The sequence below is a fragment of the Suricata suricatta genome, chromosome 6 (genome assembly GCF_006229205.1).
Source record: "Suricata suricatta isolate VVHF042 chromosome 6, meerkat_22Aug2017_6uvM2_HiC, whole genome shotgun sequence".
In the NCBI taxonomy this organism is placed as follows: Eukaryota; Metazoa; Chordata; class Mammalia; order Carnivora; family Herpestidae; genus Suricata; species Suricata suricatta.
In genome coordinates this window covers 53,050,099-53,063,940 of record NC_043705.1, presented here as the reverse complement: position 1 = coordinate 53,063,940, position 13,842 = coordinate 53,050,099, and the positions used below count along the sequence as shown (strand labels likewise).

The following is a 13,842-nucleotide window of genomic DNA, read 5'->3' as shown; positions in this document are numbered from 1 at the left end:
GCTTAAAAGCCCACAAACTCCTTGGCGGCAGTAGCATTACCCTGGATTGTACTTGGATTGTGTACGTTACTGTTGTCATGCCAACTAGATTATAAATCCCACCAAACATGCACCCTGGCTCACAGAGCTGATCCAGCCCTCGCCTGGCCGAGCTAAACACACTCTAGGCACTCCGTACTGTTTCAACTCAAACACGTTAAGGATACTGGTACTCTGAAGATACACTGTATTTTCAAATCATTTCTTTAGGTCAAGAGAGATTTCAAGAAGGCAACTAAATTTTCCCAAAAACTTCAAAGAATGCTGTATGCCTGATTAGTGACAAAGGAGAAATCGTAACAGTAAAAAAGGAAACTTTTCAGAAACTGTAGTCAATATTCAACATTTTCAATGCATTATGTTCCAGTTTTTACATGACAGTGTAACCTTAGAGTCGACCCCTGAGCATGGGACTTGTTCATATCTCCTGATATCCATGTAAGACAAGTGCTCTGAATAGAATATCTTGTCAAGTATCTGCTTTCTTGTTTTTAAAGCTAAGTAGCTGATTAGTGCCAAACAAATTTTCTTTGTTTCCTAGGTTTGGGTCAAATCATAAAAAAAGCAAAGCTAATGACTCCAACTGACCTGACCTCACTAATTCTGACAGCTGGAGTCTGGCTGAATTGCTTCTCTGGCTTCTACTCAGGGAGAGGCCTGAGTCTGTATCCCAAGTCTCCCATGGGACAGCTGGTCTCACCCAAGGCCTCGTCCTGAAAGAACTCATACCCCAGGCTTGGCTTCCGAGAGTCCTCCTGGAGTGGAAGCCTTAAACAGTGAGCTTTTTGTTAGGGAATGAACGTTTTCAAGCCCAGACAATCTCAAGGCCTAATAGAGGCAGGTTGGTTTCCCAGGGATAAGCCCACCATTAAATCCTTGCTTCCTTAGTGCCTATTCAGTTGGGAACTTTAATTTCCTTAAAGGCTAAATGCTACCTTTTCAATGTGGTTCAGTAAAAGTAATTATCCTTTGCAAATTCAGTTCACTGCAGAATGTTCATGGTTTGCAAAGTTCCCAATCTTTGTGGTCCTGTGCTAACTTCCCATTCCTGGGCCCTTACAATCTCGCTGCTTGTCGTGAGCACCAACTACTTACCTGGAAGATCCCCACCAGGAAAGCCTGCTTTCCTATCTCCCCTCCCATCACCTGGGCCATGCTCACCTGACCACTGCTGCTCGATGGCTCTGATCTGGTGATCCGTAAAGTTCCATGAACGGGCTAGCCTCTGCCACTCACTGGCCTTTAGCTGATTGTAAGCCAGGTCCCAGAGGAGACCACGAATATGCCTGGTCTCCAGACTGTGATCTTGCTTGAATGTCAAAGTAAAGCTGGTTGATGGGTTCCTGATGCTCTCACCATGCTCCTAAATTAAAGGTAACTGCATCAGATGATTTCAACATTTTGTGCTTATTGCCATATTTCATGGAATGTAGACAATTTTTCAGATACAACTGGTAAGGTGGTAACCGAGACTTGTGTTTTCAATATTACCTGTAACTGGATCACGTCATCCAAGATGGAGACTAATGTCTGAAGTAAAAAGCTTGAGTACTGCCTGACACAGGAAATGTGAGGGGATTTGCTGTGTTGTATCCCCTGCTTCTATTCCAGGGTGTGGACTGATATTTATTCACCCGAAAAGAAAGCAGAGGAGATGTGTTGGCTTAGGAAACGTCACATGTCACAACAAAGGCATCTTTGAAGGCCTTACTTTCAACCAATACCCCTCTTTCTTCTTGATGTTTGATTTTCTCATATCAAAGTCTCAGTGAGGCCCAGATTGGGCATACTCTCTTAATTAGGACCTCAGAGCTAGTCCCTCCATTCATCCTACTCTCTGGTGCGAGGAGAGCAAAGTAGAAGCCTAACTTTGGGGCCAAAGGAGTGGAGAAGACAGGGGTCAGTATCATTTTGTTTTAAGTCACCGCAGCCAGTTCTCTGCCTGGATTGATATCTGGTTTTCTGGGTTTTCAAAGGTTCCTTTTGTCCCTTCTGCAGAATCCAACCAAAGAAACTGGAGTAAAATCTCCAAGTGAAAGCAGGTGTCACGGTTTCCTAGAGCTGCACCTGTCATGTATATGCCGTCAGGGCTCCAGATAATCCTCCTTCAGGAGGGTGCAGAACAGTTAAGGACATGCAGGACACACAGCCCAAGAGGTTTGGGACTTCCTATCCTCCTTTTGTACATAGGGCGACTCCTATATTTATCTTTCACTTAAATAAAAGTGGATCTTAATGAAAGATAATCTGAACTGAAGACAGGAGTCAATGCTGGGGCAGGAGGCAGACTAAGAGGATACGGACACTTGGTTCTCAAAACCTCTGAGAAGACAGTGGTGGGGCCTGCGCCTCAGCCCCCATCACAGAGCAACCTGTTCCTTTCACCGCATCTGCAGCCTCCTCTGCAAGGTCTACAAAGCCCTGGGAAGCAAGTCCAAGGAGGCGGGCCAGTCATCCCTCTCGTATCTGGACCTTGTGAACAGAACTTGGAATAGGAATGGGAAGTCTGAATTACCCATAATTGTTTCCGAGATTGTAAAGTGCAGGGTCCTCTCTCCCGCAACCCTAGCTTTACTCTGACAGCGCCTAACTCCAGGGGAACCTGAAAGAGGAAAGGCTGGGGGCGGGGCATCCAACAAACTTTTTTTCCTTTTCTTTCATTCGCTGTTCTGAAACAATGTGGAATCCAACAAGATCAAACCCCAAAACATCACAAGGTAGAGGGAAGAACCTGCAAAATGCATTAACCTTTGTATCATAGCGTTTCTATTTCTCTGAGAAGTGCATATGCTCTGTGCATTCTGGAATTGGGCTGGGTGGTCCTTCAAGGTTCCATTGGAAAAGGTCAAAGATTTGGAAAGCCTAGGTCTTTTTCTTTTTTTTTTTTTTTTTTAAGTTCATTTATTTTGAGAACACAACAAGGCAGGAGCAGAGAGAGAGAGAGGGAGGGAGAGAGAGAGAGAATCTCAAGCAGATTCCATGCTGTCGGTACAGAGCCCAATGCCGGGCTTGATCCCATAAATCGTGAGATCCAGAACTAAGCTGAAACCAAGAGTCAGACACTCAACCAGTTGAGCCATGCAGGTACCCCACACCGGTCTTTTTCACCAGTCCTTAGAAGCATTAAGACTTTGTCTGCCAAAGCACTGGACTGTTTGCAGGAGTATCACATGCTCAAACTGGTGGAAATTAAAATAGCATGAGCTAGATTTTAGGAAGCTCCCTTTGCCTCTGAACCACTGGATTTAATGATTTATATCAGGCCAGTATAGAAATCTGTTTAATAAACAAAGAATTTAAAATAATAATACATGGATTCCATTAAAAAAAAGGATATATTTGCTTAATGAACAAAGTGAATTTAAAGTAAGTAACATATTTGGCTAAAAAAAACTTTTAAGGATATATATTAAAAAACAAGCCTTCCTCCTATTCTAGAGATCTTGGTGCCCTGTTATCACCAAGGTGAACTCCTAGATTTCCGAGGGTCTCCCTCATACATTTGTGCATTGTATATGATTCTCAAAGTTCATCTGACTCTCACACCTTTTTCTTAAATGTTTATTTACTTTTTTTGAGAGAGAGAGAGAGAGACAGAGTGTGGGTAGAAGAGGGACAGAGAGAGAGGGAGATGCAGAATCTGAGGCAGGCTCCAAGGCTCTGAGCTGTCAGTACTGAGCCCAAAGCAGGGCTCGAACCCCATAATCCATGAGATAATGACCTGAGCCGAAGTTGGATGCTTAACTGACTGAGCCATCCAGGCGCCCCCTGATTCTCACATCTTAAAAGTTTGTTAGGAAAAAAGGGCTTATTCATTTGGTGGAAAAGTAACTTATTCTCATCTAGGAAAAAGAATCTAAAAATGCTAGCAAGCGTTAAAAATAGAACCAATGAATATGTCTATTTTTACAGAAAATGTGAAAACAATCATTTAAAAAGCAAGAGAAAAGGCAGAAGTTGGGAAAGTTACCTTCACTAAAATACAATGATGATCTAAGAAAGTAAGAATGACGCTAAGGCAAAGAGGAAGAGAACAAAGGAGCAGGAGGAAGAGAAATCGAGGGGCACCTGGGTAGCTCAGTCGGTTAAGCCTCTGACTCTTGATTTCAGCTCAGGTCATGATCTCACAATTCGTGAGTTCTAGGCCCACATCGGGCTCTGGGCTGATAGCACAGACTCTACTTGAGATTCTCTATCTCTCTGCCCTTTCCCCGGTCACACTCTCCCCCTCTCAAAATAAATAAATAAACATTTGGGAAAAAGAAACAGAAAGAAATTGACTAGGAGGAGAGAGATAAAACAGAATTCTAATGGTTACAAAGAAGTTGTTTCACAGGCAAGTGACAAAAGTTTGAATAAGACGATGTGGCCTTTAAAAGATATAGATGGTATTTTATCCAGAAAACAGATCAGGACCACTGAGCCAATTAAACAGGATTGTGAGCAAGAAGAGACAAATCAATGCATTTTGCCTTAAGGATGTAAGGGAAATTTCTCAGGATTAGCAACCAGACAACAGATCAGGCCTGATGCCCCCTTGGGTAAACACCTGAGGAGCAGGACCTGAATTCTGGTACCAATCTACTAGACTGAGCGGGGGGGGGGGGGGGGGGGGGGGGGGGGGGGGGGGGGGGGGGGGGGGGGGGGGGGGGGGGCTGTGCATTCAGCCTAGCATGGCAACAACACAAAGCACAAAGTGAGGGTGGTGCCTGGTGTCTGGTAACGTAATCTTGGAGGGAAAGGCATTCTGTCGAGAAGCTGCATGAGTGGCAGCTAGCAGAGGACGTAATAATGAAAGAAGGCAGAGAGAATGTCCTGGAGACAGGTCTTCTGTGTGCTCAAGATGAATAAGTTTTTGTGACTATCACAGGATACTTGAGGGCCAGAGAGCCAGCACCGGTGTGTGTTGAAAGCTGCAGAGCTTTGATGTAAACTTCTTCATTGCTCATCAGAATGTAGGTTTGAGAACTTCCAGAAGGTACCACAGCCAGAGACTCCATCACAGAGGGCACAGCCTGGGAGCCAACCATGCGGGGCAAGCATACTAAGTCTGTTTGAGCCGACATGGACGGAGCCACTTAGCCCTCTGAGCTCTGCACACTTCAGCTCTGACTACTGATGCTGGCGAAGGAAAAGGAGGGAGAGGCAGCTGTTTATTCCCTGAATGGAGCAGCACAGGCCCAAGGGACTGCTATAACTGCAGTGACCAGGACCCTGTCCCTGAGAGCACAAAAAGGAGTTACAACAACCCCACACTGACCCACCTGAAGATGGGGGATTGCAGGAGAGCCGCCTGTGAGGCTGGTCCTGTTCCTTACCTCTCTCCAGGCGTAGTATCTCTCTGCCTTAATGATCATGTCCACTATAAGGCTGTGGTTGCTTCTGGAAGCCACGGCCAGGGCAGTCTTCCCTTGCTAAAAGTTAAAAATGAAAGTGTCAGGCAGGAGGGCCTAGTGTTTAAGAGCACCAGCTTCGGAACAGGGAGGGCCTGAGTTCAAGTCCTGATCCTATTGCCTCCCTGCAGGGTGAACCTGGCTCAATCCTTAGGTTCTCTAGGTTTCAAAGGCTACCCCAGGGTACAGTGGTGAGGGGTAAATGTGGTGCTGCACATCAAGCCTTTAGGACTGTGCAGGACACATGGTAATTATTTAAGAGAGGCTAGATACTGATGGTGTCAGGGGCTGTGTCCACACGGCAGGGGAAAAGATATAGGCTTAGGGACCCACCATCAACAGAGGATGTTTCACACATCCTCTGTCGATGAGAACCCAAACCTCTCTCTGAGACCTCCAGAGGTCTCCCTGGCTCACTGCACTGGGAAGTCCTCAGCAAATACGTAATATGATCACATGTTTTTCTCCGGGGACTGACTCCATCTGTGGCTGAGACTTTGGTCAGTGTGCCACAACTCCTCCCCTGGTAGCCTTTTCCTTCTGCTCTAAGAAGAGGCCTCCTGATTTTAGCTGGGCACCTGACCATCCCAAACATTCTGCAGCCTCCCTTGCACATAGATATGTGACCTAAGTTCTGTTATATGAATGGAACTGGCATGTGCAACTTGTGGCAACTATTTCTAAAGACAGGAAGGATGTCATCCTCTTTCCTTTCTTCCTGCTCCTGACTAGAATGCTCGCATGATGGCAGGAGCTTGAACAGCCATCTTAGACCAAGAAGTTGAAGCCATATGTTAAGTAGGGTGAAAAGAAAAGTGTTGGATCTTATTAAGAATAATAGCATCCTTGAGGTACCTAACTTGGTCAGGAGAACATGCACCTCTTGATCTCGGGGTCATGAGTTTGAACCCCATGTTGAGTGTAGAGATTAAATAAATAAAACAAAACAAAAAAAAAGAATAGCATCTGACAAAACTACTAATTCATAGTCTAGAATTCAGCCCACAGGACTCCTATCTAGGATTTTTTTTTTTATTCTACGCCTCTAACCAAGGGTGAGGGACTGGAGACTTGATCAAGTGGAGTAAGCAGTAAGGGATATTCTGGACATAATTTGGGGGCATGAGTGGCCTGGGAACCCAGATGATCTCTTGTACAAATTACAAAAGGCACACATTTGTCAAGATGGATGTAGCCCAAAGCTGTAGCACGCAGCTTTGCAAGCTGTGTCCCCTAGATTGTCGGCCATGCACAATCTACACATCTATATGTTTTCCTAAGAAGAAAAGATGGTGGTTTTTATTTATTTTTTCAAACGGCACAGGAAAAATGTGCTCAGGGATCCTGAAGATAATCAAAATGAATGGTCAGAAATAATCCCAGAAGAAGGTCCAATTTTAGGGACCCCGGTTTCCATGCTTAGGGATCCAGTAGTTTATCCCAGTCATTCTCTCACATGGCTGAGCATTTGCAACAAGGGCAACTCCCACCAACCCACAGGGCCTGGTGCGAGGACCCAGGCGGCCCGAAGACTAGGGCTGACGTTAATCAGTTTCTCATCAAAAGAGACAGCAACGAAATGAGGAAGAACAGCACTTGGCAGGCCGTTAGCAAGTCTTTCGTTGCATGCTGCCTGGATTCTGCCTTGTGAAGCCCTGTGAATCCGGATGATCAGCCTACTGTGTGTGGGAAGGCAGCGTGCTGAGAGCCAGCGGTGTCAAGTTCACAGGAAAACCCTCCCAGGGAGTGTGCACGGAGTGGAAACCCAGCACTCCTGCCCCTGAGGGTGGGAAGCCCTCCAGGAGCTTCATAACACCTCTCACCGAGGCGGCAGGTTTCTGGGAAAGTCCTGTTTACACCAAACCCTGGCTCCTTTTTTCCATCCACACTTTCATTTACCCTTACAGTCACTTATCCTTGGTAACGATTGTGGGAATGAGTAGAAAAGGTAATTTTTATCAATGAAATAGGTGTTGGTGCCAACTATGTGCCCATAAAAAAAGAGGGAAGAGGAGAAGGGAATACAGGAAAATCAAATTGTGAGTCAAATTGTAGCACTGAGGCTGCTATTTCCCAGGACATCCAGTGCACAGACACTGGGGGCCCAGCATGAATTCCCTTCCCAATGCTCTGGATTCTCCACCCACAAGACTGCCCCAGAGGTGTTACGTGTTAATGAGAAAGTGGGATACAGTATGAAAGGAAAGCATGGGAAAGAGGAACGCGACGTGTGAATACTAACGTTAAGGGAAGGTAACAAGCCACGGCAGTGGAAGTGAGGTAGTTCCACCCAAGTGTTGAGTTATGGGTAGATGCCTTTTCCTTCCCTCTGCTTTTCTGGGTTTTCCAGATTGTCCACAGGGGGCTTGCCTTTTTTTTTTTTTTACATAGGCTCACACCCAGTGTGGAGCCCAAAGCAGGGCTTAAACTAACGACTCTGATGAGATCAAGACCTGAGCTGAGATCGAGAGTCAGGCTTTTAACCAACTGAACCACCCAGGTGCCCTAGGACTTGTATGACTTTTTACAATAATTTTAAAAACTGCCATATAGAGAAAAGTAAAATAACACATCACTACCGCAAGTCCCACAGATGTAAAATGTGTGGTTCTGCAATAGTAAGTAGGGTGAACTCAGCTCACACTGGGAGTTAGGGGTGTGCTGAGCTGATGATGAACAGTGTGGTTGAAGACAAGGAAGGGAAAACCAGCAAACTGAAGAAGCGGTCACTCTGCTCACAGCTGTGGGAAAGCTCTGGCTTTGACGCCTGGCTCTGTGTTTTACCATGTGTGTAACGCTGATATCACTGAAATCTCTTGAAAACTGGGATAACTTTGTCCACGTCACAGAGGAGATGTGAGGAGTGAAGGAAGGTGCAGGTGTGTGAGCACCTAGCAGGGCTGCCAGGCCTCGGTCTCCTGCGTTTACACTTCTCAGTGAGCTAGAACCTAATGGACGGCCTCCCCACAACCCTCCTGTGATTGGGTTTGCCTCTACGGCATCAACAAACAAAGTTGTCTTTCTTTACAAACATGTCTACACAATGACCAAAAGGAGGTAGAAGCAACCCAAAATGAATGTCCATCCACAGCTGAAAGGATAAACAAAATGTGGTATGGACATACAGTGGAATAGCATTCAGCCTTAAAAAGGAAGGAAAATTGTGACACGTGCTACAACATGGATGAGCCTTGAGGACATTATGCTAACTGAAATAAGCCAGTCACAAAATGCCCAACGCTGTACTATTCTATTTATATGAGGTAACCAGAAGAGTCAAGTTCATGGAAACAGAAAATAAGAGTGTGGTCGCCAGGGGCTGGGGAAGGAGGAGGAAATGGGTAGTTGTTGTTCACAGAGTTTGTTTTGCAAGATAAACAAGTTCTGGAGATTGGCTGCATAACAGTGTGGACAGACTTAACACTACCAAACTGTCCACTTAAAAATTATGGTTAAGACGATAGGGCGCCTGGGTGGCTCAGTCGGTTGAGGGTCTGACTTCAGGTCAGGTCATGATCTCATAGTTCATGGATTCGAGCCCCATGTTGGGCTCGGTGCTGACAACTCCGAGCCTGGAGACTGTTTCAGATCTTGTGTGTGTGTGTCTCTCTCTCTGCCCCTCCCCTGCTCCTACTCTGTCTCTCTCTGTCTCAAAAATAAACATTAAAAATGTTTTTAAATGGTTAAGATGACAAATTTTGTTATATTTATTTTACAATTAAAAGTTTTTTTTTAAATTTTAAGTAAAAAGAGTTGAGACACATGTATATTTATTCATTGTAGCTCTTATAAAAGCAAAAGCTTAGGAACAATTTAAATGCACCAGCTGAGAACTAAACAAATTATATATCCACACCACAATATATTGTGCAGCTACCTAAAAAAGAATGGAGAAGCTCTCCTTGTAAAAATATGGAACAGTTTCCACTTTATATTTTTATTTGTTTTTTTTTTAATCTTTTTATGTCCTTTATTTATTTCTGAGAGACAGAGAGAGACAGTGGGAATAGGGGAGGGTCAGAGAGAGAGGGAGATACAGAATCCAAAGACAGGCTCCAGGCTCTGAGCTGTCAGCACAGAGCCCAATGCGGGGCTCGAACCCACAAACTGTGAGATCATGACCTGAGCTGAAGTCGGACGCTTAACCGACTGAGCCACCCAGGCGCCCCTCCATTTTATATTTTTAAAGGAGAAAAGCTAAATGCAGGACAGTATGTACAGGTATATCACCACTGTGTAAAAAGGACAGAGGAGTATAGTAAGACTGTTATAGATTTGTGTCTGTGTATGCATAAACAGAAACTGGAAAGAGCACAGAAATTTATGATAATAGATCCACTGGCAAGGGTAGTGCGGGAACCAGATAAACGGGGTCAGGAGTGGGTGGGACACTTTTATTGTAAAACCATTATCTTTAAATTTTTGGACCACCTGAATCTTTAATCTTTTCCAAAAATTAATACACAATTTTAATTTAAAAAATACATACTTCAGGGACACCTGGCTGGCTGAGTCGGTAAAGCATGCGACTCTTAATCTTGGGGCTGTAAGTTCAGGCCCTACATAGGGTGTAGAGATTACTTATATAAAAAAAATTTTTAATACATATTTTACTATGCAGCATAAGATTTCATACCCACATACCTCAATCACCATCAGGATGTTTTACTGACTGTCAGGATACAAGGTTTCTCTAAGGTTTATCCATTTTTTCACAAAGGGTGTGCGAAGGTTGCTGTTCAAGGCTGACAGCCTACAGAGAGCTCTTCACAGCCGTCTCAGCTGAACATGGTGAAGCCGGGGAGCTTACCTTATCAGTGACCTTCAGGTCACAGCCCGCCTTCAGCAAGGTGTCCACCAGTTCCACATTGCCAAGATCAGCAGCTATGTGCAAAGGAGTCTGCTGCCTCTGCCACGAGAAATTTCAAAAATGTAATCTAAACACATTAAGGAGAGGGGAAAACTTGGCATAATAAAAAGACAAAGGGCCAGTAGAGGTGTCCTATATAGGCATGAGGGAAAATAGACTAAGATCACAATTTTTAAGATTTTAATGTGTATTTGGGGCACCTGGGTGGCTCAGTTGGTTAAGCGTCTGACTTCAGCTAAGGTCATGATCTCACAGTTTGTGGGTTCAAGCCCCATATTGGGCTCTGTGCTGACAGCTCGGAGCCTGGCGCCTGCTTCTGATTCTGTGTCTTCCTCTCTCTCTGCCCCTCCCCCACTCATGCTCTATTCCTCTCTGTCTCAAAAATAAATAAAAGTAAAAAAAAATTTTTAAGTTTAATGTGTATTTATTTTTGAGAGAGAGAGAGACTGACAGAGGAGAGTAGGAGACTAAGCCACCCAGGTGCCCCTGAGATCACATTTTTAAATAGGTACAGGGGACATTCGCTGCACGATAATTGGCAACAGTGAAAAACTGAAAGAAAGTTACATGTTTGACAAAGAGACTCATTGGATAAATTGAGCTTTATCCACATGTTGGATTAGCAGGAAATATTTCTAAAATATTTCAATATGACGTACTAGAATAGTTCTTAGAGACAGAAAGCAGAGTGGTGGTTGCCAGGAACTGCGGGGAGGGGAGAATGGGGAGTTCATGTGTCATGAGTGCAGAGTTTCAGTTTGGGAAGATGGAAGAAGTTCCGGAGCCGGGTGGCGGTGATGGCGGCAGGGCAACGGGAATGTGCGTCAGGTCCCGGGCATGTGCATTCAACACTGGTTAAAATGGTAGATTTTATGGTGTGTGTACTTAACTACAAGTTAAACAATGGTTTCAAAGATGAATTTTTTAAATGGAAAAAATACTTTAACACTTAAAGACTTAGGACACAGAACTGTATCTAGAGAAGGAAACACATCTGCAATATTAATGATAATGTCTAGATGGCAGGATTAGGGATTACTTTTATGGCCTTGATGCTTTTCTCTCTCTTATAAATTTCCTACGTTACAATGTATAAGAGAGTGCAAGACTTCTAATTTCTTTCTGGGGTAATCATTTTCTTCCCATGAGTATAACAGTGTTTCAGAGAAATATGGTATCACAATAAAATCACACACTTTAACCTCTTACTGAAAGGAATGCTAATGTGCAGCTGTTTCTAAAATATTGGTACTGAAAGGAACATTGTTTATGGGTTAGCCCAACCCTTAAACCAGAGACAGAAAGCAACTTCCCCAGGGTCACACAGCTGGATAATAGCATCTAGCTCAGGACTCTGCCAACCAGAGCATAGAACCAACCTGCTTGGGGTGTTAGCATAATTAGTATTAGAAAGTAATTATTAAAGACTCACTTTTGGGTGGCAATCAGCCCCTCTGGGGGCTCATCCAAAACATCACACACTATCAAAGGTCTCTATCGACATGGAACAGAGACATGTGTCACACCTCACACACTAATAAAATCTCAATTTGACAAGAGTGCTATAAGTCTAGAAGGCAGGAAATCAATGAATATGTTAACAAAAGTTCTCTTTCTTAGGGGGATGACAAATTATAAATTTTTATCTCATTTATATTTTCTTATTGTTATGCATTGAGTATATTCCCAATTTAACAGAGAACTGAAATGGGCAAGCCTAGTTCCATAACTGGTGGGCAGACTAACAAACCTTTCCTACAGTAAATCTAGCTAATTCTGGTGAAACCAAAATCACATGAGTTCTGTGTATAGAGCAAAGATTATGCGTATTAGAAAATATTGGGGGCATTAAGTATGTATAATAACAAGGTTCTCCTTCCCTCCCGCACACACATTTGGGATTAGTAAAGTACAGGGAGGACCAAGGTTGCTGGAGGAAGGAAGGGACAAGGGACTCAAGTGGAGGTAAGTCTCCATTCCCATCTGGCATGAAGAAACTCCTAGGTTGGAGATGGAGGAGACTGGAGAGATCTGTGGCTCTGCTCAGATTCCAAAGACACGGAACCAGAGGGCTCCCCAGGGGGCTAGGACAGCATGCCCACTGTGTCTGGCATCCTCTTGGGGTCCAGCTCAGGCTTCTCTAGGTAGACGCAGCCAGAACGCCAAGAGGAGTCCCAATCTCATCTGCCTCCAGGGCTCCACAAGGGCTCCTCTCCCAAGAGTTTCTCTTCCTACTGCTCACAGCTCTTGGGAGAGGCAGCTCAGCCCCGGGGGGAGGCCCTGATGCAGACAGTGCCCACCCCCATTCACCTTCCACCTCAGCCAGTGATGGATTTCTCTTACAGGGCATTGCACTCTGCTCCAGTAGACGGAATTTATGATGATATATTTTTTTTTTATTCCAAGAGGTCTCTTTTGCCTTTGGGTAAAAGACACATTTGCAGTCTCTAAAATAGAAACAAAGCTTCCTCCTTGTGGCAAAGGGCTACTGGCCAATTATACTTCATACTGAAGGAGTGGCTTTTGATTTAAACAGCGTCTGGCAATTTAACTTTGAGCTACTGTTTATTTATCAGAAGTGCTGGGCCTGCTAAATGTGAGCACTAACTGAACCCCAGTTGTGTGTTTGAAAAAGCGTATGTGTGCAAGTGGGAGTGGGGGTTACGGAAGAAAATGCATAAAAAGAATATGTACATTCCTCCTGGAAAATTTTTAGGGCAACTTGAACTTGCTCAAAACTGCCCGCAACCACACACTGCACTGAATCCTAAGAAAATAGACGCTCGGGGTCGGATTGCCTGGCGTACCTGATTTAAGATGTCCGTGCCATGCTGTGCACTCAATAAGCTCTTTACGACTGCGATATGGTTGTGGATGACAGCCAAATGAAGAGGGGACTCCTTCGGCTACAGAAAGAAAGAAAACTTTCAAGTCCAAAAGATTCTGGCTCCACCATTCACACCAAAAAGAAAGTCATTTCGACAGACATTTCCTAATAATCGGAGTACTAGAATTGCCTCGCACCACAGGCCAGTAGGGGGCGTTCAGCATCATTTCCATCCCCAGGCTGTGCAGCAAATCTGCTCACCAGCAACCAGCTCTAGGACTACACACTGAGCACCTACTATGGGAGGAGAGGGAGTCCTTCCAATCCAGTGAAGCAAGAGAAAACTGTTGTTTTTGTGGCTTTTAATCACAAAATAAATATACAAATTGTGGTAAGCGCTTTGGAGGAAAAGAAGAGAGTGGTATGAGAGCATATGTGGGATGGGCAGAGGGCTGACCTTTCTGGACATGAGAAAAAGCTTTCCTGAGAAACTCTGAGAAGAAGGGTAAGAAATATGAAGTAGGCTTAGCTGCAGGACTTCTCAGAGCCTTCAAAAAGCTAATGTATGGGGGGTCGGAAAGGAATAGCTACAAGGGGGAAAAAAAAAGCATGCGCATTCAGCATTTCCTGAAATGATTTGGTCTAGAGTTCTTTCTCCCTAGATTATTCCATGGACTAGTGCTCCACTCATCGAGGGGCAGCATTCTCACGTT

The 13,842-nt window shown here is 44.5% G+C and overlaps 1 protein-coding gene across 1 annotated transcript in view; it reads right to left on the bottom strand.

Moving 5' to 3' along the window:
* The window catches only part of ANKDD1B (ankyrin repeat and death domain containing 1B), a 60,134-nt gene that overhangs the window by 2,343 nt on the left and 43,949 nt on the right, over positions 1–13,842 (bottom strand). Inside the window, exons 11-14 of the mRNA XM_029941215.1 lie at positions 13,110–13,208; positions 10,243–10,341; positions 5,358–5,453; positions 1,201–1,402 (exon numbers count right to left, since the gene is read on the bottom strand). Coding sequence (XP_029797075.1) covers positions 1,201–1,402; positions 5,358–5,453; positions 10,243–10,341; positions 13,110–13,208 — 496 coding nt within the window. The remainder of the gene's footprint in view (positions 1–1,200; positions 1,403–5,357; positions 5,454–10,242; positions 10,342–13,109; positions 13,209–13,842) is intronic.